The following is a 27,243-nucleotide window of genomic DNA, read 5'->3' on the forward strand; positions in this document are numbered from 1 at the left end:
AGAAAAATATTCATATATAATAAATCAGTGAAATAATTTATAACAAATATATCAAAGCAAACAAGTACTCATTTTAATATGCAATCTGAATAAGTCACAAAAGCAAGAAATTTTTTCATATACAGACAACAATTGTAACAAGGAAAATCTTTTAAAAAGCACTTCTCTACATAAAAGACTCTTATCACACCCTAAATCATGTGATACGCAGACCGTATTCAGCTCTTTCTTTATTTTGATATATGTTGGTATTTGAACAGGTTTTTATCATATTTATTAAACTTACTTATCATTTTGAGATATATCAATATTCTTGCTAAATATACTGAGCCAAAGTTACCTTTAAAACTGTGAACAGCGTCGTTTAGGATAAACGCTTTGTCTACATTTCACTCAGCGTAGCACAATCAACAGAGTGAAAGAAATTGACACTCTCGTCCAATCAGGCAGAGTGTTGCATAAATCTTCCATTTTGATAAATTATCTATAATGCGTTATCAACGTAGTTTGATTCGCAAACTGAAGTCACGTGGCATAGGTACCGAAAACGAATTTAGACGGCGTCGCCGAAAAATATCTGATTTTAAATATGAAGTTGGCTGAGGATTCCGGTTACATCTATTTTTAAAGTATGTAATAGTTAAATGTAGATTTTATGTGATATTTGATTTTTATTGTGATAACATTGTTCGAGTAATATATGCATGTCGATGTACTGACAATCATACTTGTGCACTTATACAGCAGAAACAGTATTTATTATTATTTATATCATTTAAATACTCATAAGATTGGAGAAGCAGAAGGAAACATCAAAAAGCTATATGCTGTTACATCAGATTTACTGGGAAGGTCGAAGGACAATCCACTCCCATTACACACAATTGCAGTATATTTGGCAAATGACTTCCTACGATACTTTGCTGATAAAATAATCAAGTTGAGAAATGATCTTGACAACATAACAATTGAAACACCCAGCAATGGTAATTCTTCCTACTTAAATCCACCTGTTATTGTGAATACATTTAATGCGATCAAACCACTTTCCAAAAACGATATTTTGAAACTTGTGTATGCATCAAAATCTACAACTTGTGAACTTAATATGGTTCCAACTAAGAAATTAAAGGAGCATGTTTCACAACTTGCTCCCGTTGTGGCAGAAATTGTCAATCGATCACTGCTATGACAACCTTCAAACTGAAAATGAATCAGTCTAAAACTGAAATAATTATGTATGAAACCAGACAACAGTTAGCGAAATTGAACATCACAAGTGTAAACGTTGGTAGGTGTGAGGTGAAATGCCTCGATCATGTCAGAGACCTGGGTGTAACTATGACCAATTAATACACTCAACTTTGACCATCACATCCAGAAAAAGTGTCAGATAGCTCATATGCAGTTACGAAACCTTAGGGCTATACAGAAACATCTCACACAAAAGTCAACTGAAACATAAGTGCATGGATTGGTCCATTCTCACATTGACTTCTGCAACAGCTTATTTACCGAAATTCCAGCCTACCAAATCTACAAACTACAGCGAGTACAAAATGATGCCGCTAGAGTAGTCATGAATGCTTCCTATGAACAACCAAGTGCTGATCGAACTTCTGAAAGAATTATACTGGCTTCCAGTTAAGGCTAGAGTCATGTTCAAAGTCTTAGTAATAGTCTTCCGTGTCATCAATGGTACAGCTCCAGTATATCTGAGGGAAATATTTGTATCTACTCGACAACGGTACAGACCGCTCACAAAGTGACACTAACTTTAACATCCCTAAACGGCGAGCAAAATTAGCAGACAGATCTATGGCCGTCATTGGTCCCAGATGGTGGAACGATCTATCTAGCTATCTGAAAGACATTCAGTCTGAAGCCAGCTTCAGATCAAAACTGAAAACACATTTGTTTAGTCTGTTTCATGAACAATGAGCGTAGTCTTGTTAAAATACAAAATATCAGTAGTGGTGTAAAATAGTATTTTTGCATGTCCAAATCTCTAAATCTAAGTTCTAGAATCCTGTTCATATTTTGAATGCATATTTTTTAAATGTGTGTTATGTAATTGTAAAGCGCAATAGAATATTTTATAATGTTTGCGCTATATAAATGTCATGTATTTAATCAACACCTTTTCTTCTTCTTCTTCTTCTTCTTCTTATAGTAGCTGTATAGTTCTTTATGGGAGTACTAAGACCTAGAAAATCTAATATTCTAGAAATATTTGAAGTAACGTTATTAAATATGTGGATTAATATTTTTATATTATGAAGAATGGACTGCAGGATTTAGTGGATTCCGCCCTAACAAACATATTGCATTTCCGTATCTTAACCGGGGTCGGAATACTGGGGTTTAGCTTTTACTGCCAAAATGAAACCGGAAACTTCTTTAACTAAATGAAAGCGCGCGGAGTTTAGAATTATTAGATTATTTATAACTCTTGAAAACCTGGTATGTATGTAGAGTTTATTTTGAATGTATTACATGTCACAATTTGTAAAACAGCCATGTGCAAAACCAAACGATCAAGACGTTTTAGAACTTAGAAGCCAGATTTTATCATTCATGATAAATACCACTCCCCTCCCCATCGGGCCCCACAAAATAACCGCCTCCACTCCCATAAAGATCTGTGTAGTGATTCGAGGCTTCTGGTAAACCTGGAGCCCGGTTAGCTCAGTTGGTAGAGCACCTGACTTGCAAGCTGGAGGTCGTAGGTTCGAGTCCTACACTGGGTTAAGCTTGTCAAACACTGGGTAGATGATTTTCTCACCAAAATACAACATTGGCGACGAGTGCAGGCTACAGTGGCCAGTTTATGTACAGCATGCGGTTTGCAGGGGCTATACTCTGTTGGAAGCTGAACAGTTGATGTCCCGCTCTGCAATTCCACTGTAAAGGAAGGCTACGTGGCCAGTTATATAGAGCTTGCGGTATTTGCAGAGGCTATAGATCAGGTCGGCGTGACGTCACATCCGGAGCAATCGATTATGCAAATTACCTTGGAGGTGAAAGCAGGACCTCGAAATTCGTAGCGAATTAACTAGCGGTGTGGGTTGTGATGTTTTAGTTCTCAAATAAAACAAATCAAGAGTCATCTTTTTTATCATCTGCAGTCCTTACGCTATGGTACAATCTGTATATTTTTCAAAAAAAGTATGGTTTTTGTGATAATTGATTTTGTGGCATTTTAAAACGGTCTGGAAAAAGTGACAGATTATGTATTGTCTGCTCTTCGGCGCTACGGATCAGATATAATTAAAACAAGTTCCCAAGCTTATTCAACATTTTCTCAGTTTGCTATATATATATTAATCTAAACTAAATATCTGAGAACAAAACATTTTTTTTATTCAACTTTTTTGCTTGAAATCGTAGCAGTTGTTTCTTTCATCTCTTTCAAGTGTCTTGAATTTTTTTTTCTTTTTAAGAAAGAACAGATCAAACAAATAGTAAATTAATTTTCTGATATTTTTATGTCTTTTTTAAATAAGCTGATTTTCTAAATGTTTTAATGCTCTGAAATGATTATATTGTTGCCATTTTCTGAAATGTACTTTGTGCGATATATTTTATTTAGTTAATGTAAAATGCTATAATGTCGAAGTACATTAAGTATGAAAGTCATTTAAATAAAGTTGAAAACTTATACTTTATTCTATATGTAATCTTATTGCAGACATTTTTATTTTTTTTTTGAAGAAATGTCCTTCCAGCCAAAAAATAGTTTGGTGAATTAATTTTAAAGTTTCAAATGAACTAAATGTTCGGGCATGTGTATTGGTTAAAGTTTTTTTATGTAGTAGCTCTATTAATCCCTTTGTCAATTGACACGCAAATAACAATAATGTGCATCTTCCAAATATCATAAGACCCTGAAGACATACATCAAACGGATAAGACAGGAAATTACCATAAGGCCCCGAAGGGGTACATCAGAGGGATAAAACAAACAGGAAATCAATCTATTAATAAGCGATAGTCATTAGGAACTGGTCAAAACTGATTTTCATCAATACACCACATACTGATTGGTTTCCATAGTGATTTATGACTGGAATGAATGCTTTAATTTTGTGGTATGTGGAAGCAGTCAATCGTGACAGTCTAACAATTGACAAAAAAAAATGGATATTGAAAACTACAAGATATGACTAACATTATTCTAGACAAAGCGTGCAAATTATCGTTCTCAGTTTTAAATAATTGACAAAACAGAGATCAGTATTTTTTTTAGTATTTTCGTAATTGGAAGTCATCAAGTTATTGATACGTCCTGGCTTTTCGTAAAAAAGAAACTAGCATGCAGTTATTATATATAACATATAAAAAACCGCTTTGTGTTATGAATGCTATTGTGATCCTGATACCCTTCGAGGGAGAAAAAAAATCCCTTCTCCAGTATTTACGCATAATGTGCTATTAAGCTTTAAATTATGACACCTCTCATTAAATTTCATACGAATGAGAATTTAGGTAAGAGGTGTTGATTTGATTAAATTTGGAGTGACTGAATCACTTTTGACACCACAGTATTTTAATGGCAGGCTACTAAATAGAACGAGAAAAGTGAAACGAATGGAGAAACCTAATTAGATGAAATAGATTTTCTGTTTTATTTACTTTAAAAAGACCTCCGATTTTTTAAATTATAATTTTCATCCAGTCCGTCACAAATATGAGACCTTGCAACTTACACGGATCAATGATGAATATCACGTCTGAAACCTAAAAAAGAAAGGTTTCTTTCTCGGGAGTGATTTCTGGAACATCATGCTACATTATAAATTCACTGACTTATTAATATTGCCCAAAATTTTACTTTAAGCAAAGAAAAACAACCAGCACTAGTGAAACATGAAACGCTTTTCAATTACAATTTAGCGTTTGCTGTCACCTCCGCTTGTTGCTACGCAACGCGATACGCTGAAGTGCCCGGATATCCGACCTGATCAATACTCTGTTGGAAACTGAACAGTTGATGCCTCGCTCTATGGTTCCACGATAAGGTTTATTAAAGTGAGGAGGAGTGAAGTGATTCGAGGCTTCTGGTAAACCAGGAGCCCGGTTAGCTCAGTTGGTAGAGCACCTGACTTGCAAGCAGGGGGTCGTAGGTTCGAGTCCTACACTGGGTAGATGATTTTCTCACCAAAATACAACATCTGTAAAATACCCCCTTCCCATGGCTTGAGAACTGCTTCCGCACTAAACAAACAAAATACGACCACCTCCCCTCTAGACCCCCACCAAGTCAAACTAATCTTAGTTGTCGGCGTCATAGTAGCCGTGTCAAAAAGTATAACGACAGCGACAGAATCTACATGTAAGTAAGTATAGTTGTAAACATTAATTTTCGCTCAGATAGATTTTATTGCTTATTATATTATTGTTATATTTGGCAGTTAATATGATATTCTATATGTTACATTATAAACTAGTCCACATTATCACCTGATTAATAGGTAATAAAACTTCAATCGAACAGAGATATCAATATATATTTACAGGACTGATTTTGGCTGCTTTGTTTCAAACGAAATCATGTTCATTGTTACTTTTGGATGCACTTATTCATAGCATTTCATACCCAAATAGTGTCTGAATATTTAAGCACTCTGAAGGTCGATTTTGACAGCTTTTATTGGCCCAATTCGGATGACATTTTTATGATGAAATCAGCAATATGCGATTTTGTTGTTTCGCATAGAGACTTACAAAGAACCTAAAATTACACGACTAAAATTTCATGCACGTGTGGTTTTCTTAATCAGGGATCATCTTAGGCTAGCACAGCGTTTTAAGTTTTTAAGTTTTGGATTGTCACTACTGGTTGGCAACCCAGAATTTCGGATGACCCAGTAACCCGGACAGTCTCGTAAACGCTTATTTCTGTATTCTTTTTGATCATTTGTTGACAAGTACACAGATGCTTGCATTACGTGCAACATCCACTGCAACAATTGCAAATCTGTTAGTAAAACTTGCAGTATTGGAATATATCAGGAAGCTGGCATAATAACCTGCTATTGGTCTGCCAGAGATGAGTGACATGATTTTTGATGTCATTTTTAGCTCGACTATTCAAAGAATAATAGAGCTATTGGACTCACCCATGCGTCAGCGTCCGTGTCGGCGTCCGCGTCCCGATTTGGTTAAGGTTTTGTATGTAAGCTGGTATCTCAGTAACCACTTGTGGGAATGGATTGAAACTTCACACACTTATTCACTGTGATAAACTGACTTACATTGCACAGGTTCCATAACTCTATTTTGCTTTTTTACAAAATTATGCCCCCTTTTTGACTTAGAAATTGTTGGTTAAGGTTTTGTATGTAAGCTGGTATCTCAGTAACCACTTATGGGTATGGATTGAAACTTCACACACTTATTCACTGTGATAAACTGACCTGCATTGCACAGGTTCCATAACTCTATTTTGCTTTTTTACAAAATTATGCCCCTTTTTCGACTTAGAAATTGTTGGTTAAGGTTTTGTATGTAAGCTGGTATCTCAGTACCCACTAATGGGAATGGATTGAAACTTCACACACTTGTTCACTGTCATGATCTGACATGCACTGTGTAGGTCCCATAACTCTACTTTGCATTTTTTTCTAAATTACGCCCCTTTTTCGACTTGGCAGTTTTTGGTTAAGTTTTTGTATGTAAGCTGGTATTTCAGTATTCACCTATGGGAAAGGATTGAAACTTCACGCACTTGTTCACTTTATGAGCCTATAAGCACTATGAAGGTTCCGTAACCCTTTTTCCCATTTTTACAAAATTATGCCCCTTTTTCAACTTCTGTATTAATTCAATTGACAAGGCTGTTGAATAGTCGAGCGTTGCTGTCCTCCGACAGCTCTTGTTCCATGTGTCATCACAGCCAAAAGTTAGTATCCTTATTTGTATACATGGAAATAAATAATCATTTTTGCTAATTCTTTACCAGGAAAATACATTTTTTCTTCAATATGTTCAGATGTAAATATTTGCGACAAACATTCATTCTTCATTAATGATAACATGTATAGAATTGAGTTTGGATTAATATACATAACACATCTGACACATGCAATTCTGTTAGGAACTGTTACAACCAGACTCCTGAAAACTGTACTTATGATTTGTCTGATCACTTCAGCAGGATCATGTTTTCTGAAATTTCACTTAGGCTCTAAGAATAGAAATAGTTCCCACAGTTAATCAAGATGAAAATTTGTTAAGTCATATATTTCCCAAATTTTGGTTGCAATAGCCATGGTTTTCCATATCGTATTACTCCTAACTTGTTACCTTATTAAGAAAACATTAATTATGACACTAGGTAATTTCAATGTTATTACATGTATATTCTTTTTAGGCAGTTTGTTTTTCTTAGGATATAAATATAGATTAATATAGGGATACAGGGTTTTTTCTAGCTATTTTGGGAACATAACCTATACCCCCAAAATTGGAAATTTTGATGTGTTAATGTTCCAAATCCGGAAATATATAGTCCCATAAGATATAGTAAGGATGTGTTAAAGCACTTTTTCATACACTTGTTTCACATTGTACAACCTCTTTAAAATACTTCCATTACAGCATTTTCCATAATTTTGTCAATGTTTTTTTTTGCAATTTTGATGAAATTTTCTTCAGAATGTAGATTGGGAATTTTTGCACTCATTTTGGATACTTTTTGGCATTGGGAATATAGCGTAATAACGGCTAAAAAATGGCTAAAAAAAACAACACCTGGGATAACGCATGTCTTTTCAAGTTATAGCATCTGCAGAATTCTGAGAGATTGGTTGGTGCCTTAGCCCATAGGGCGAGGGTACCAGTGTATCCCAGGGGATTCTGAAGATGTTCTAGCACGAAATGAACATGCGCTAACGCTATTCTAGCATAAAGCTTGAAAAAAAACTAATAAATGAATATATTCTTCCTCAACATCATTAGATTTCCATGAAATGCACAGGAATATCTGAGTTGGTTTGACATCAATTCCATTTGAATTATCCATATTGGGGCTGTGATTCGTTAACGCGTTGCCACGAAATACACATATATAAAATGTGTTATAACAACACATGAGCGCAAAAATCTCTCTGTTAATACTGATTTTTTTGCTTGTTAAAACTCCCCTGAAAAGTGACAAGAACAGTAGTTTTATGCTAGAATGAATGCATGACTTCTTGTAATGGTAGGAAAATACTGGAACCACATACACAGAATACATGACTTACCAAATTTTTATGTCATAAGCTGTCCACTACCTTTATGATTACCGGTAATACAAATGAAAGAAAAAATTGTTTAATTATTGCTGTTTGTTTGTCTTGATCAGTCTCTTGCTTAATATTGAATGTAATGTTTCAGACGTATATGGTATAGAATGAAAATATATTTTCAGGCAATTCTAATATGTGATGATGGGAAAAGTAAAGAAGCCTGCCAGTGAAAGCAAGGTGTGTACAGTTTTCACCCTATTCAGCTGAAACTTTGTATAAGTGGATATAATAGGGTTATTACATTGTATAACAGTAGCTTGATCTTGGATACTGTATTTGGCTTGAGTGGATTTTTGCCAGATCGGATCTCACGAGGTGTGCAAGAGTTGAGTGTGATCAGACCTTGCAAAGTCCACGAGAGACGAAAACAAAAGTTACAAATCTCATATCTAGCTACAGTTATAATGACCCTTTTATTATATACCTCTACCTTTTTGTTTGTTGTTTTGTTATTGAACAAAATCTTCAATGTTTATCAATATTAAAATGGAACTAAGTGAAGTTTTTATGTGCACTATTTATAGAACTGTGTCAGGTCATACATATTAATGTAAGTAGCCCAGCAGCATACAATACGGAAGGTACAATACGGAATTTAAAAGGTACATTACAGATTTTCTTTTCTGCCTGTTTATATTTAATTGTGAAATACAAGCAGATTTTTTTACAGAATTTATATATAGGTATATAATAAACGTGCATATTGTCATGACTGTCCTGTTCCAGTTTGGTTTCTATGACTGTTTTAGTTAGACATTTACAAATGTATACAATATGACAGTAAATTTGTACCTTGTTTATGCAACTCCTATAGTTTTCGTTCAGCTCAAATGAAATTTGGTATACATCATCAGCATGAATTGAACATGCCTGTACTATTTTGACTTTCTGATTTTCTTTTTGTTTAGTTGTAGTTAGTCCCAGTATTCTTTACTTAAATTTTCTGTTACAGGAGGAAGGTCAGAAAAAGATATCCAGCTTCTTCCAGCAGAAACCGGCAGAAAAAACAAAGCCTAAGGCATTGTTCACTGAGCATGGTCACCAAAAAAATGCTCAAAAATTTCAGCTGACAGAACCGATAGTCATTTCAGATGGTCTGGAAAAAAAGCTTGAAAACACAGGAAGACAAAATTTGCCTAATGAAAAGGAAAATGTTAAAGAGACATTAAGATGTAAAGCAGAACATGTGGAAACTTCAGTTAATGAAAGGGCTCGAGCTAAAAACACAGCTGACAGTGCTAAACAGACAGTAGTGACTTGTATCCCAGAAACTCAGATATGTTTTACACCACCCGGTGTAAAAGAAAGTAAAAATGATGTTAAAGACTCGCCTGAAGTGAATGACTTCGGTCTAATACCTGATACACCTCAAGAAAAGAAAGAAGAAGTAACGAAACCAAAACGTCCTTTAGGACGAAGTTTTTTGCTCTCAGCAGCGCAAATGGGTACAAATCCTATACAGAAGGCAAAAGAGCACAGACAAGAGAAGCTAGCTATGAAGAAGAAAGTTAGCCAGGCAAGGAAAAGCTTATTGTCAGTATCTGTTCAGTTTAACCCTGAAGAAAAAGAAATGTCAAACTGTACAGTGAAAACTGCGTGTTCTTTGAACGCTTACCTTGATAAAAATGTTACTGCAGACACTGAGAATCACAATGGGGATCTTCGTGGTAATAGCAATTTAGTATGTGATGGTAAAACTCCTACAAAAATTTATTCTGATGGAAACACCATGAAAAGAATGGCAAAGTCAGGTACATCACCTGACTCTAAAAGACTTGTTAGTGATGAATCTGGAAAAGTTAATGATAGCAATGGTGTATCAAATGGGAAACAGTTGTCCTTGGGAAATTCAGTTTGTAAACTTGATTTTGATGGAAACACAGAAAAGCTCGTAACAGAAGGAGCAGGGTTAGGAAAAATTGACACCCCTGTTGATGAAACTGACTTTAAAAGTGTTACAAGTTTATTGGAGAATAAAAGTAAAGCAGAAAGCAAAGAAGAACAGATTAGGATGGAGAGAAAGAAAATGAGAGAAAGAATGCTGAAACTTAAGCAAGAGAAAGAACTTCTTGAGAAGAAAAGGGTTGCTAAAGAAGAGAACAGAAGGAAAAGTGAGATACTGATGAAGTACCAGTTAACTGGGGTTGCAGGTAAAACATACATCTGAATATGAATAAGTATGAGTATTGGTATGATGAAACTGCTACTGCATTATATCTTGAAAATGTTCTATATATATCGCATTGACTTTGTGTAATTATCTTTTTATGTTTTTGGTCATATATATGGAAGTAGCAATAATGTAATGAAATTATGAAATAATACTGAAAAATTGTCAAGTCAGGGAAAACTATTACACCTTTTGTAATCACTGTCTGTGAATTCAAAATAATGCATGGGGGCACTAAATTTCATAGATAACAATTTAGCAATGATCAATGAAATCTTCTCAAAATGATATTGCAGTCAATGATGACATTCCATTTATTTAATCATTTAAAACTTTGAAACCACAAAATCACGTCTCAGGCCACAGATTTTACATTTACTGATGATAAACCCGAACAGAAAATGAGGTTTTTTACCTGTAACTTTCTTATTTCTGCAATTTGTAATCAATGGTCGGTATCAAAATAAAGCTTAACATTTGCTGAAAACTTTACATAATTCAAATTTATATTTAGTAAGCAAACTCACACGAAGTGAGGCCCTGAAAGGGGTTTGTAAAATGGGGACTGTACGAAGGTTGACTGATGATAAATTCAACCACTTTGTCATTTACAAAATTTTCTTCGTAGTATTAGCAATTAGGAGTGACCTGTTGCTTTTATTTTTAGATTTGTATTTTCCAGACTGTTCCATTTATTAAATAAGGGTTTGAAAGATATTTGACTTATTTAAAACTAAATATATTTCAAATACTAAGCAGATTGAAACCGCATTGATAGCTCAGTTGGTAGAGTGAGAATCTTGCTAGCGATATAACTTTTGCGATTAGGAGGCTGTGGGTTTGAATCCCACACATGGCGATTTTTTATGATTGAATTGGTTTTATTTATATTTTTCACGTTTTTTTTTTATTTCATTTTCTTTCATCATTTCAACTGCATTTTTAATTTCATTCATACAATTTCTATACATTCAATACATTTCAAACACACGCGCCCAATGGAGCATCCTCACACTCGTTTCCTCCTAATCGGTGTCATCAGCTAGTTGAATGACCAAATTGTCAAGAGCTATGTCAACCATGTTGAAAAATTCACAATCAAAAAATATTTGAAAAACCTATGTTATATTCGAAAATAGCAAAAATGATACAAGTAATGCAGTTCAAATACATCTTTATCATTATTATCATTTTAAATGTATGTTACCAAAATATAAAATGAAAAAAATATACAAAATGAGAAAAAATATTGATCTGTGTTGGAATTCGAACTCACAAAAGTTAGATTCTTGGGCCGTCACGCGTACCAATGCATCACGGCGTCTAATTGTCGAAAAGGCAGTCATTTAAATATTTATTATAAAATTAAGTTATAAAAAGGTAGGGTACCCCTTTACTGAAGTGGTTTATTCCTGTAACCTTTCAAATCTATTAATAAAAGCGACAGGTCACTCCTAAATGCTAGTATTGTATTGAAACTTTCCCCCAAAAGCTGCAACAGTCATTCCTAATCAAGTAATGAAAAGTGACCCAATGTCAGGCCTTCATGTGGCGACAGTGAGCATGCGCAAAAGAACACCCTCTTCCTTAGTAATTTTGGATAAATATTTTTATACAGATAAATGTAAGTCATTTATTTATACAGAATATTTACTTATTTTGTTTTTGTTTACACCAGTTGGTGTTGTAAGTGGAAACTATTAGATGGTGTGTTCAATTTTATAAATAAGCGACTGCAATCGAATATTTCCAATGTGGTTGACTTTATCATCTGTCCGGGTTTATCATCAGTACCAGTAGGCCAGTATCATGGAAATCTGTGCCAACAAAATTGAATTATAATAATATACAATGGATCCATCTAGAGTAGACAAAATTCTCCTAAAAAAAAAAAGACATTAATTTTGCACTATTAACATTAAAGAGATGGTAAGTTTTGTATAAGAGAAGGTATAAGTTTGTATACATATTTTTACATTTTACAGATGGTGAAGAGAAATATGAGGGAGATATATCTGTGACCCAGGATGATGCTCTTGACGATATACTGCAAGAACTTAAATCTCCAAGTTTAATTAAACCATCAAAGACATCGAAATCTTCAGTAATTTCTAAAACCAAGATTAAGGCTTCAGATTTTACAAAAACAAAACTATTAGATAAAAAAACTACAGACAGAATTGTTAAACGTCATACACATGCAGATGATATGAGTAAAACAAATGATTTGGCAGTAGTGAAACATAAAGAATTGGATATTGTTAATGATTGGACTAAAGAAGACGATGATTATTTTTCAAAACTTGGAGTAGAAATAGGTGTTAAAACAAAGGGTAAAGATGTTTTAAAGAAGGCTGATGATGAATTTGAAATAGAGCACTACCTGACACCTTGTAACTTAGCAACAGAAAGGTCAAAGACACCAACAGCAGAAATGGAAATTGAAGAGTTTGTGTCTCAGCAGCCAGATAGTCAACTGCTCTGTGATCAAATGGAAGGCCTGTCTCCATTTAAAAAGAAAAGGTAATTTGTTGTGTTAGCTAGCAAATATATAAATGATCAGTGACTGTTTTCAGTGAGCATTAGTTTAGTGTACTTTACATTTAAAAAAAAATGAATAATTTAAACTTTGATGTGTCTGGGGCTTTCAGGGTTTTCCCTGACACACAAATCCTGCGTCATAGTCGCACTTTTCTGACAAATGACCCGTAAAAATAAATTCTGTGCGTCACAGTGGACGCAGTTTCTTGAAAATCTAAATCAGGCCAATTTTGTTTACAAAGAGCGATTTTCTGAAAATGTACTTTCAGTTTCGTAATTATATGCAAACTGTGCCACCAATTTTCTATATTTGCGTCGATTCACATTTCACAAATTTAATACCCAGTCTGATATTTTGACTGATTAACATTTTGTAACAGTTGTTATTGCTGCTCGCTACTACTACCAGTAGTACCAGTCTGCTGTTTCCTAAAAAAATGGCTCAAAAGCAAAGCAACTGACGATGTTTATGACATCGTCGGCAGCAAGTACAGTAGGACCCAGTGGTTCAGATCGCCTATTTCTACTATAACACTGCTTGGTAAAAAGTACTTAAACCTATTTTAGCACATAAATAAATAAAAGTCAAACATCAGCTGTTTTTATCATTTTATTCAGTGACAAATATGAAGAAAGACTTCAATCTGTATAATCACTAGTATAAGTAAAACAAAGTTTTATTCAAAATACTAATTTTAGTATATCTGTATGACCCCCACAATTTGGAAAAGACCCCCAGATGTAAAACACTGGGGGTCACAATGACCCTCTTTTTCAAAAGTCAAGGGAAAACGCTGGGCTTTGATTAATAAATACAAATGAAATGTCCTTCACACCATTTCAAACTGGAAGGTCACAGTATGTTGTTGAATTTTCATGATACAGTGCAGACAAAACAAGGAAGAAAGTGAATGTTTTTACACCCTAGATGTTGAATATGCAGGATACATAATGTTTAAACCATCTGTCATTCTACTCCTTCGTCCATGACATGTAATAATGTACTTTACTCCTATGTTTTTCATCCAATCCAAATGAAAGTTGGTATACATCGTCACCTTCAAACAGACATGCACATGTTTTTAGGAGTTTATGTCTTTTTTTTTTTTCGGATAACTTATGCAGCTTTTTAAAACTTCATATTTGTCATATTATTATCAAGCTCTTTTAGAGAACCAGTGTCATGCACTGTTGATATTACTCTTATATGATACATTTAAGAATAAATTAATTGTTACAGGGAAACAAGAAACACTGTGACGGGTCAGACAGAAGCTCCATGTGCTAGTTACGGAAGGCATACTGTGACTAAAGTTAGTTACTCCAATGATAAACATCAGATGGAACTGGATGTTAGCTCACAGCCAGGAGATGTCCACAGGAAATGTATACTCAGTGGATTCTGGTAAGTGCTAGTTATGGAAGGTATACTGTGACTAAAGTTAGTTATTCTTAGGGCTGTCATCGATAGAAACGATATCGATGTATCAACGATATTTTTTGGTCGATCGATTATCGATTCCCATTTTCAAAAATCGATATTTTACAGAGAGAAAAAAAAAACTGTCTTGATAAACACTCAGACCGTCTAAAACAACTTTTTCTGCCTGCAAAAATATGCCATAAGTAACGGAAGTTGTCAAAAAAGGTAATGTCTAAACTTGTACCGTAGCTATCTTTTCCCACTAGCCGGCACTACCTATATGGGTAGAAGTAAAAAGGGCTCAACTTCAGAATCTATTTGCAAAAAGTTATGTTGTCCTGTCTTGAAAGGTCGCTTCGTTGTTTGTGCATGTAAAAACATAGTGTATATACTGTTTCTACGTCAATCTCGGCTTTTTACTTGTTCGCGTATAGCTGATCACTCAGTAAAAGGTACAGAATTTAGCTAGTGTCGGTAACAATAACAATCAAAGATGGCCGAAGAGGAAGCCGTCGCCGGCTTAAATAGTGGAAACAGAGTCAAAAGACGGAAAGAAAAGCTTTGTTTGGGTTCGTAGAAACACAGGGTGTTGCTTAAACATGCCTTTCAGTACAACAAACAAACAGTCAAACACTACAAATTTGAGGCCCATCGAAAACTTGGGCAGAAGTTAAAAAAGAAAAACAAACAAAAAAAAACACGCGGTGCCAGTACCGAAAGTAAGTGCAAGGTAAAAATTAGACAGGGTACGAAACAGGCTAAAAATAAAAAAAAAAGCATTGTAAAGAAATAAATTAATTAATTTAATAAATAAATAGATATCTGTGGAAGAGAAATACAGAATTTTAGCTGTTTGAAACCTGACTCCAGTGCCTGGTATTATAGTTTACTAGGTTGTAAAGTAGGATAAATAAAAAAGAGGAGTGAAGGCACAATGAAGATCTATAAAAGATTTCATTAATTTTCATTTATTTTATTTATTTCATAGATACAAATACAACACAATCAAACAGTAATATAAAAAGTTGGCAATAAAACTAAACATAACATTAACAAGAAGGTATATAGCATGCCCATGAACAAATAGGTTGTTAATCTAACTTAATAATCGATATATCGATGTATCGTCGATATTTGTCTTCCGATATATCGGTATCGTCGATATGCCAAAGACCCAATCAATGACAGCCCTAGTTATTCTAATGATAAACATCAGATGAAACTTGATGTTAGCTCACAGTCAGGAGATGTCCACAGGAAATGTGTACTAAGTGGATTCTGGTAAGTGCTAGTTATGGAAGGCATACTGTGACTAAAGTCAGTTATTCCAATGATAAACATCATGTGGAACTGGATGTAAGCTCACAGCCGGGAGATGTCCACAGGAAATGTGTACTTAGTGGATTCTGGTAGGTGCTATTTATAGAAGGCATACTGTGACTTAATTCAGTTATTCCTATTTTGACAGAGTTATGCTACTTTTTAACATAGATTTTTTTTTGTTAAAGTTTTATATAATATCCATTATCTCTGTTACTTTCAAAGCTATTGACTAGTACCGGTATGCCCTTTTCACTGGCAAAGCTCTAATTCAGTGTCAAGGACTGAGAAAAGTCAAGCATGCTGTCTTACAGATCAACAGCTCCCTCTTGTTCTAATTTTAAACTTTCTTAACAGATTGAATTTGTTGAAACAATTTTAAAGTCTCAATTAAGGTCTGAAATGTTGGTTAACATGCATTAATATTATTCTACTTGAGGACTGAAAAAAACTAAAGCTCTTAACGAAATGTATTATTTGTGATTATATAAATTTTAGAACAATCTGGGACTGGAATAATAAGCATTTGTACACTTTTATGTCCGAAAAAAGTAGCGCACCAAAAATTTGGCCTTGAATTTTTTCAGTTGGGCGAGCGCAAGTCAAAAACAAACAAAAAAATTTTTTGTGTGTGTGTTTCTGAAAATATACGAGCGTCAAATCCGATAAACAACTTTTTAATTTGGTGTGGCCTTACGAACAGATAAAGTGTTTGTTAATAGCAGTGTTTGACAAAACCACTAAGTTTTATACTGTATATTATGTGATTTTTCATCACAAATGTATAACTGATTTGTTAGCTGACCTAAACCAAAGGCTTTTGTGACCGCTCGATGTCTGTCGTGCTTCATGTGTCAATAATTTCTAAAAAAATCTTCAAAACCACTGGGCAGATTTACACCAAACTTCACAGGAATGATTCACAGGTGGCCCCTTTCAAAATTGCCCAAAGCTTTGAAATCCATACAGAGCTTTGGTTTTCTTGTTGAAAACTCAAAGGCGTAGACCATTGAATATATGGCATGTGGCACCTGAAATTAAAAGAGGCCCCACCCAGGGGTCTCAAGTTTTACATAGACTTGTCTGGAGAAAAACTTCAAAAATCTTCCTGCCTAAAACCACAAGACCTAGGCCTTTGATATTTGTTATGTAGCATTGCCTTGTGGACTCTACCAAGATTGTTTATTACTCTGGGGTGAAAAGAGGCCCCAACCCAGGGGTTACAAGTTTTACATGGACTGATGTAAGGAAACCCTTAAAAAATCTTCTTGTCTGAAAGTTCAAGGGCTAGGCCTTTGATATTTGGTATGTCGGATTGCTTACTGGTCTTCTAACAAGTTTGTTCAAATTATGCCCCTGGGGTGAAAGCAGCCCCTGCCTGGAGGGTTACTTGTTATAGGAGTTATATAAGAAAAAATATTTAAATAATTATCTGATCATATTTCCTAGTTTGTATAATTACAATTACCTGATACCCCAAGAAGGGGTTCATTTAACTTTGATGTTGACCTGCTGACTTACTTTTTTAGCTTACCTGAGCCAAAGGCTCTTGGTGAGATTTTGTGACCACTCAATGTCCATTGTGCATCGTGCGCCGTCCGTCCTGTCAACATTTTCTAAAAAAGATTTCTTGAAAACTACTGGGCAGAAATCCATCAAACTTTACAGGAATGATCCTTGGGTGGTCCCCCTTCATTGGCGCAAATGTTCCCCATGATGAGTTTACGTGTCATGCGCAAAAACCCGGACCCCTAGCTGAAAGGTCAAGGTCACAATTGGAGGTCAAAGGTCAACAGAGCTTTTTTCCTCTCCGGCCCATAACTCTGTCATCCATGAAGGGATTTTAATATCACCTGGCACAAATGTACCTCATAATAAGACAATGTGTCTTGCACAACTTTCAGACCCCTGGCTCAAAGGTCAAGGTCATACTTGGCAGTCAAATGTTAATGTGGCATGAACAGGGTCTGTTTCATGTCCGGTACGTAACTCTGCCATCCATGAAGGTTTTTTAATATTACTTGGCACGAATGTTCCCCATGATAAGATGATGTGTCATGCGCAGAACCCCGACCCCTAGCTTAAAGGTCAAGGTCACAATAGGAGGTCAAAGGTCAATAGGGTTTTTATTCCTGTCTGGGTCAGAACTCTGACATCCATCAAGGGATTTTAATGTTACTTGGCACAAATGTTCCCCATGATAAAACAACATGTCATGCGCAACACCCGGAACCCCAGCTTAAAGGTCAAGGTCACACTTGGAGATTAAAGGTTAATGGGACATTTTTCCTGTCCAGTGTATAACTTTGTCATGCAAAACAGGATTTGAATATTACTTGGCACAAATGTTCACCACTATGAGAGGGAGTGTCATGCACAAGAACCTTGTCCATTAGGTCAAAGGTCAAGGTCACACACAGATGCCAAAGGTCAGATACAAAAATGACATTGTCTGGAATACTTCTTCATGCATGGAAGGATTTTGATGTAACTTGGCATAAATGTTCACTATCATGAGACAGATTGTTGTGCGCAAGAACCAGGTCCCTAGATCTAAAGTCAAGGTCACGCTTAGAGGTCAAATGCCAAATTTAAGAATGACTTTGTCCGTAGCATTTCTTCTTTATGCATGGAGGGATTTTGATGTCACTTGGCATAAATATCCACCACCATGAGGCACTCTTGTTTTTTAGAATTATGTCCCTTTGTTATTACTATAAACAGCTTATATTGTAACTTACTTATTACAGGCCATAGGGAAAAATCGAGACCAGTTTTCTGTGGTACAACGTGCATGTTACATCCAATTTTTAGGTGTATTTTGACCTATCTCTTCCTTGTAAAGAGTTTGTGTGGACTTAATGGATTTTTATGCCCCTGGCATCTACTGATGACGGAGGCATATAGTGATTGTCATGTCAGTCCGTGCGTCCGTTCGTCCATCCGTACGAGGTTAACCAAATGGGACCGTTTCGTCTAGCATCAATACCCCTTACTAGAATAACTTGATACTAATGCAGATGTAACCTGTGACCATTCCTCATCTTCAAACATCACCTTACCTCAGTTTGACCTTGACCTTGTTTTGGACTTAGGTTGCTTTGTATCGACAAGGATGCCACCGGGGGCATCAAGCGTTTATTGAACGCAGCTCCTTGTTTTTTTGTTTGTTTTTTTTTACTATAAGTAAAGTTACCTTTTTGATAATCGGCCAAAAATGTTATATGAAAACAACTATAGGGTTTTATATATACAAATTTTAATCCAAGTCTTGTTTATAACATACTGTATATAACTATATATAGTATAGATATACTTTGACCTTCAAAAATGACCTTTGGGCAAGTTCATTAACTAAGGTGGATTTGGTATTCAGACCATCTCGGTTGATGATTTACATAAGAAATAGGTATATTATATAAGAAATTAACCGAGTTGTAATCAAAGACTGCACAGTGTATTTGTAAGTGTGATTGGCCCTGATACATGGCATGCATGCAACCTGTGAGAATTTCTTTTTATTGTATTATAATTATAATTGAAAAAGTATGTATCATATTTTATTGCCTGCACTTTAATATTTACTATTTTGAATTATTTTAGCTTGACTATACGAAGTATAAGGAGAGCTATCGTACTCAACCCAGCGTTGGCGTCGGCGTCGGCGTCTTTCCGTGTCCCCACCTTGGTTAAAGTTTTTTTTACACTTTCTCTTTTTTCAACTTATCTCTGTAATTACTTGATGGATTTGATTCAAACTTGAAATACTTACTTCTCATCATCATCCACATCATCTGACATAGGGCCATAACTGGCACCAATATTTCATGAATTATCCCCCCTTTTCACTTAGATTTTCAGGTTAAAGTTTTGATGCACTTTCACTCTATCTCTGTTTTTACTGAATGGATTTGATTCAAACTTAAAATAGTTGTTCAACATCATCACCCACATCATATGACACAAGGTGCATAACTCTGGCACCATTTTTTTTATGAATTATTCCCCCTTTTTACTTAGAATTTCAGGTTAAAGTTTTGGTGCACTTTCACTCTACCTCTGTTATTACTGAATGGATTTGATTCAAACTTAAAATAGTTGTTCAACATCATCACCCACATCATATGACACAAGATACATAACTCTGGCACAATTTTTCATGAATTATTCCCCTTTTTACTGAAAATTTCAGGTTAAAGTTTTACGCACTTTCACTCTATCTCTGTTATTACTGTATGGATCTGATTCAAACTTGAACAATTGTTCAACATCATTACCCTTATCATATGACACAAGGTGTATAACTCTGGGACCAATTTTTCATGAATTATTTCCCCTTTTTACTTAGAATTTTAGGTTAAAGTTTTGATGCACTTTCACTCTGTCTCTGTTATTACTGAATGGATTTGATTCAAACTTAAAATAGTTGTTCAACATCATCATCCACACCATATGATGCAATGTGCATAACTCTGGCACCAATTTTTATTAATTATTCCCCCTATTGATTTAGAATTTTAGGTTGAAGTTTTGATGCACTTTCACTCTGTCTCTGTTATTACTGAATGGATTTGATTCAAACTTAAAATAGTTGTTCAACATCATCACCCACACCATTTGACACAAGGTGCATAACTCTGGCACCAATATTTAATGAATTATGCCCCTTTTTGCTTAGGATATACTTATATAGTGTTTTGATACATTTTATCTTTACCTCTCTTATTACTTTAAGTTGATATTTTTGACATAGACTCAGGCTATTATGCAATATCTTCATCCACAATTGGAGTCATTAAACACTCCAGTGACAGCTCTAGTTTCCTCAGATGTGCCCAGTTTCACTATCCAGCATCGAAATAGTTGAGCGCGCTGTCTCCTGTGACAGCTCTTGTTTCATCATTTTCCCCACTTGTTTTCTTTTGTATTTTTTCTCTCAAAATATATTTCATATCAGAAAATATTTCAATTTACAAGCGTTTCTAATAATTTCTCTAGCGTCATCGCTATATCTATACACCGGTTTGGACATTGTTACCGTGACATGTTTTAAATAAAGTATATTCACAAACTTGCTTTCACAAAATTACACGTTTATTTCGTGAAGAAAGCTGGACATTATACAATGTAGTTATCAAAATATCAAAAAAAATAAAGTCTAACCTTTCAGGGATTCGATCCCACACCTACACCGACCTAATACATTGTATGCGACGTTCATTCTAACCTACTGCGCCAACGAGACAAGTTTAGTACATCCAATTGGTTGGTGTATTTTTATGTATAAAATGTATTCAGTAAACTAGAGTACCCCTTAACTTTGATTAGTTTAATGTTAAAAGTACATTTATGCCCGAATGCACAAAGTATATTTATACAATATTGTTTATACATCATTGACAGATATCAGTTCATTATGCTTTACTGCAGTAGAGAAAATTAGGTGCCTTCTAGTAGGGGACTTTGTATTGCTTGGCAATACTTCATTCACTTGTTTTTACATGTCAGATTGAAATATTTTTCACTTGTGAATGCCAGATTTTAAATTTTCACTCATGGCTGTCTTTCCCAGTTATTTCAAAGTGTTATACTCAGTGTTGTCAGTTACCACACCACTTTGATTATAAATAAGAAATGTCCACACACTCCTAATCGAAAACACTGGCACCAGATCAGAAAGAAAATGCCTCCGTACATGTTATACCCTACCCCTAGGTATTCTATAAGAACCATGGTCATGAACAGGAAAATATACAAACCCGTTTCAGTCGCACATTTCATACCTAAAACACGCAGTACGCTAAATGTGTACTATGGATATCAAACAAGTAGTAATTTATTTTTATATTGTGTACCGGTCACATTTTTTCAATACATCTTATCTTAGAAAAACAACGCGTAGTTTATAGTAATTTTAACATTACACAAAAAACTTGCTTGAACTTTCCTGGTGAAGTTCCGTTCTAGATTACAAAACCATTCTGATTGGCTGTTGTGAAAATGTATGTCAATCGTCATTTTACTACACGTGTTCGCTGAAATGTGAAAATGCAGCATTAACGTGCAAAATGAATAAAATAAACAGAACAGGTGCAGATCAATGTACCATTTCAAGTTAAACATCATATACAAGATGAATTTCATTCATCATTTCGAGTTTTAATGTAAAATTGTGATTTTCTTATTCTATCCTACTCGACCCGGCGTTGGCGTCGGCGTCTTTCCGCGTCCCCATCTTGGTTAAAGTTTTTTTACACTTTCTCTTTTTTCAACTTATCTTTGTAATTACTTGATGAATTTAATTCAAACTTGAAATACTTATTCCTCATCATCATCCACATCATCTGACATAAGGGCCATAACTCTGGCACCAATATTTCATAATTTATCCCCCCTTTTCACTTAGATTTTCAGGTTAAAGTTTTGATGCACTTTCACTCTATCTCTGTTTTTACTGAATGGATTTGATTCAAACTTAAAATAGTTGTTCAACATCATCACCCACATCATATGACACAAGGTGCATAACTCTGGCACCATTTTTAGCTCGACTATTCATAGAATAGTAGAGCTATTGGACTCGCCCATGCGTCGGCGTCCGCGTCCCCATTTGGGTAAGGTTTTGTATGTAAGCTGGTATCTTAATAACCACTTGTGGAAATGGATTGAAACTTCATGCACTTATTCACTGTGATAAACTGACCTACATTGCACCGGTTCCATAACTCTATTTTGCTTTTTTACAAAATTATGCCCCTTTTTCTACTTAGAAATTTTTGGTTAAGGTTTTGTATGTAAGCTGGTATCTCAGTACTTACTAATGGGAATGGATTGAAACTTCACATACTTGTTCACTGTCATGATCTGACATGCACTAAGCAAGTCCCATAACTCTACTCTTTTTTTTTTTTTCTTCAAAATTATATCCCTTTTTCGACTTAGCAGTTTTTGGTTAAATTTTTGTATGTAAGCTGGTATCTCAGTATCCACTAATTGGAATGGATTTAAACTTCACACACTTCTTCACTGTCATGATCTTACATGCACTGTGAAGGTCCTATAACTCTACTTTGCATTTTTACAAAATATTGCCCCTTTTTCGACTTAGCAGTTTTTGGTTAAGTTTTTGTATGTAAGCTGGTATCTCAGTATCCACAAATTGGAAAGGATTGAAACTTAACACACTTGTTCACTGTCATGATATGACGTGCAGTACAGAGGTTCAATACCTCTACTTTGCATTTTACAAAATTATGCCCCTTTTTCAACTTTTGTATTCTTTCAATTGACAAGGCGGTGAATAGTCGAGCGTTGCTGTCCTCCGACAGCTCTTGTTTTATGAATTATTCCCCCTTTTTACTTAGAATTTCAGGTTAAAGTTTTGGTGCACTTTCACTCTACCTCCGTTATTACTGAATGGATTTGATTCAAACTTAAAATAGTTGTTCAGCATCATCACCCACATCATATGACACAAGATGCTTAACTCTGGCACAATTTTTCATGAATTATTCCCTTTTTAACTTAGAATTTCAGGTTAAAGTTTTATGCACTTTCACTCTATCTCTGTTATTACTGAATGGGTCTGATTCAAACTTAAACAATTGTTCAACATCATTACCCTTATCATATGACACAAGGTGCATAACTCTGGGACCAATTTTTCATGAATTATATCCCCTTTTTACTTAGAATTTTAGGTTAAAGTTTTGATGCACTTTCACTCTGTCTCTGTTATTATTGAATGGATTTGATTCAAACTTAAAATAGTTGTTCAACATCATCACCCACACGATATGACGCAAGGTGCATAACTCTGGCACCAATTTTTATGCCCCCGAAGGGAGGCATATTAGTTTTCAACTGACCGTCCGTTCGTTCGTTCGTTCGTTAGTCACAACGTTAACTTTTTGCATGAAGGCACTTTACTCGCGAACCACTGCACCCAGGACCTTCAAACTTTACTTGCTGATAGTACTTATTGAGTACACCACCTCTACTGACTTTGGGGTCACCATGTCAAAGGTCAAGGTCACAGGGGCCAACGTTAACTTTTTGCATGAAGGCACTTTACTCGCGAACCACTGCACCCAGGACCTTCAAACTTCACATGCTGATAGCACTTATTGAGTACACCACCTCTACTGACTTTGGGGTCACCAGGTCAAAGGTCAAGGTCACAGGGGCCAACGTTAACTTTTTGCATGAAGGCACTTTACTCGCGAACCACTGCACCCAGGACCTTCAAACTTCACATGCTGATAGCACTTATTGAGTACACCACCCCTACTGACTTTGGGGTCACCAGGTCAAAGGTCAAGGTCACAGGGGCCAACGTTAACTTTTTGCATGAAGGCACTTTACTCGCGAACCACTGCACCCAGGACCTTCAAACTTCACATGCTGATAGTACTTATTGAGTACACCACCTCTACTGACTTTGGGGTCACCAGGTCAAAGGTCAAGGTCACAGGGGCCAACATTAACTTTTTGCATGAAGGCACTTTACCCGCGAACCACTGCACCCAGGACCTTCAAACTTCACATGCAGATAGTATTTTATGAGTACACCAACCCTACTGACTTTGGGGTCACCAGGTCAAAGGTCAAGGTCACAGGAGCCAACATTAACTTTTTGCATGAAGGCACTTTACATGCGAACCACTTCACCCAGGACCTTCAAACTTCACATGCTGATAGTACTTATTGAGTACACCACCTCTACTGACTTTGATGTCACCAGGTCAAAGGTCAAGGTGCTGTCGGGGCATTTGTTACCATTAGTGACAGCTCTTGTTCATTAATTATTCCCCCCTTTTTACTTAGAATTTTAGGTTAAAGTTTTGATGCACTTTCACTATGCCTCTGTTATTACTGAATGGATTTGATTCAAACTTAAAATAGTTGTTCAACATCATCACCCACACCATATGACACAACTATTTAATGAATTATGCCCCTTTTTGCTTAGGATGTACTTATATAGTGTTTTGATACATTTTATCTTTACCGGATATTTTTGACATAGACTCGGGCTATTGTGCAATATCTTAATTCATCCACAATTGGAGTCATTAAACACTCCAGTGACAGCTCTAGTTTCCTCAGATGTGCCCAGTTTCACTATCCAGCAGCGAAATAGTCGAGCGCGCTGTCTCCTGTGACAGCTCTTGTTAGCTCACCTGTCACAAAGTGACAAGGTGAGCTTTTGTGATCGCGCGGTGTCTGTCGTCCGTCGTCCGTCCGTCAGTCCGTGCGTGCGTGCGTCCGTAAACTTTTGCTTGTGACCACTCTAGAGTTCACATTTTTCATGGGATCTTTATGAAAATTGGTCAGAATGTTCACCTTGATGATATCTAGGTCAAGTTCGAAACTGGGTCATGTGCCATCAAAAACTAGGCCAGTAGGTCTAAAAATAGAAAGACCTTGTGACCTCTCTAGAGGCCATATTTTTCACAAGATCTTCATGAAAATTGGTCAGAACATTCACCTTGATGATATCTAGGTCAAGTTCGAAACTGCCTCATGTGCCATCAAAAACTAGGTCAGTGGGTCAAATAATAGAAAAGCCTTGTGACCTCTCTAAAGGCCATATTTTTCATGGGATATGTATGAAAGTTGGTCTGAATGTTCATCTTGATAATATCTAGATCAAGTTCGAAACTTGGTCATGTGCGGTCAAAAACTAGGTCAGTAGGTCTAAAAATAGAAAAACCTTGTGACCTCTCTAGAGGCCATATATTTCATGAGATCTTCATGAAAATTGGTCAGAATGTTCACCTTGATGATATCTAGGTCAAGTTGGAAAGTGGGTCACGTGCGGTCAAAAACCAGGTCAGTAGGTCAAATTATAGGAAAACCTTGTGACCTCTCTAGAGGCCATATTTTTCATGGGATCTGTATGAAAGTTGGTCTGAATGTTCATCTTGATGATATCTAGGTCAAGTTCAAAAGTGGGTCACGTGCCGTCAAAAACTAGGTCAGTAGGTCAAATAATAGAAAAACCTTGTGACCTCTCTAGAGGCCATATTTTTTCATGGGATCTATATGAAAATTGGTCTGAATGTTCATCTTGATGATATCTAGGTCAAGTTCGAAACAGGGTCATGTGCGGTCTAAAACTAGGTCAGTAGGTCTATAAATAGAAAAACCTTGTGACCTCTCTAGAGGCCATACTTGTGAATGGATCTCCATAAAAATTGGTCAGAATGTTCACTTGATGATATCTAGATAAAGTTTGAAACTGGGTCACGTGCCATAAAAAACTAGGTCAGTAGGTCAAATGATAAAAAAACCTTGTGACCTCTCTAGAGGCCATTCTTTTCATGGGATCTGTATGAAAGTTGGTCTGAATGTTCATCTTGATTATATCTAGGTCAAATTTGAAACTGGGTCAAATGCGGTCAAAAACTAGGTCAGTAGGTCTAAAATTATTAAAATCTTTTGACATCTCTAGAGGCCATATTTTTCAATGGATTTTCATGAAAATTGTTCTGAATATTCACCTTGATGATATCTAGGTCAGTTTCGATACTGGGTCACGTGCGGTCAAAAACTAGGCCAGTAGGTATAAAATAGAAAAACCTTGTGACCTCTAGAGGCCATATTTTTCATGAGATCTTCATGAAAATTAGTGAGAATGTTCACCTTGATGATTTCTAGGTAAAGATCAATACAGGGTCACGTACCTTCGAAAACTAGGTCAATAGGTCAAGTAATAGAAAAACCTTGTGACCTCTCTAGAAACCATATTTTTCAATGGATCTTCATGAAAATTGGTCAGAATTTTTATCTTGATAATATCTAGGTCAAGTTCAAAACTGGGTCACATGAGCTCAAAAATAAGGTCACTATGTCAAAAAATAGAAAAAACGACATCATACTCAAAACTGGGTCATGTGGGAAGAGGTGAGCGATTCAGGACCATCATGGTCCTCTTGTTTTAAATTCTGTTTTTGTTTGTTTACGTTTCACCAAACATGTGCACACTGCCGTGACCTCTAGACCAGATGTTCATTAGGGAAGATGAAGCAAGTGTTTTCTGTAACGTTGACAAAAGCATAAAATATGTTGATAATCTCAGCAATATGGAATATTGAGACAATGTGACTGGTGCATGATGGAAGATAAATTATCGCTTGTTCAATATACTAGGTACCCATTCACCGAACTGCGCGTTTAAGTTGAGAAATGTACGATTGAAACGGGTAAGTGGACTTTCCCGTTCATGACCATGGTTCTTATAGAATACCTAGGGGTAGGGTATAACACATACGGAGGCATTTTCTTTCTGATCTGGTGCCAGTGAACGAAAACACAAGGATAAGACCAGTTATATAAATCTATTATAAGTCTGCCCGCTTAGCTTAGTAGGTAGAGCGTTGGTCTACGGATCACGGGGTCGTGAGTTCGATCCTCGGGTGGGGCGTATTTTCTCCGTGACTATTTGATAAACGACATTGTGTCTGAAATCATTAGTCCTCCACCTCTGATTC

At 35.7% G+C, this 27,243-nt stretch overlaps 1 protein-coding gene and 1 non-coding gene across 2 annotated transcripts in view; both read left to right on the forward strand.

Moving 5' to 3' along the window:
- Window positions 1–5,074: 5,074 nt before the first annotated feature.
- Window positions 5,075–5,147, forward strand: Trnaa-ugc (transfer RNA alanine (anticodon UGC)). The gene has a single exon. It is a non-coding gene; the product is annotated as a tRNA-Ala (tRNA).
- A 3,268-nt stretch (window positions 5,148–8,415) lies between these two features.
- Window positions 8,416–27,243, forward strand: part of LOC123552778 (DNA replication ATP-dependent helicase/nuclease DNA2-like) — a 124,756-nt gene continuing 105,928 nt past the window's right edge. The window contains exons 1-4 of the mRNA XM_053542100.1: window positions 8,416–8,471; window positions 9,247–10,444; window positions 12,450–12,987; window positions 14,246–14,410. Coding sequence (XP_053398075.1) covers window positions 8,433–8,471; window positions 9,247–10,444; window positions 12,450–12,987; window positions 14,246–14,410 — 1,940 coding nt within the window. The 5' untranslated portion in view covers window positions 8,416–8,432. The remainder of the gene's footprint in view (window positions 8,472–9,246; window positions 10,445–12,449; window positions 12,988–14,245; window positions 14,411–27,243) is intronic.

Source organism: Mercenaria mercenaria, chromosome 4 (genome assembly GCF_021730395.1).
Source record: "Mercenaria mercenaria strain notata chromosome 4, MADL_Memer_1, whole genome shotgun sequence".
Taxonomy (NCBI): Eukaryota; Metazoa; Mollusca; class Bivalvia; order Venerida; family Veneridae; genus Mercenaria; species Mercenaria mercenaria.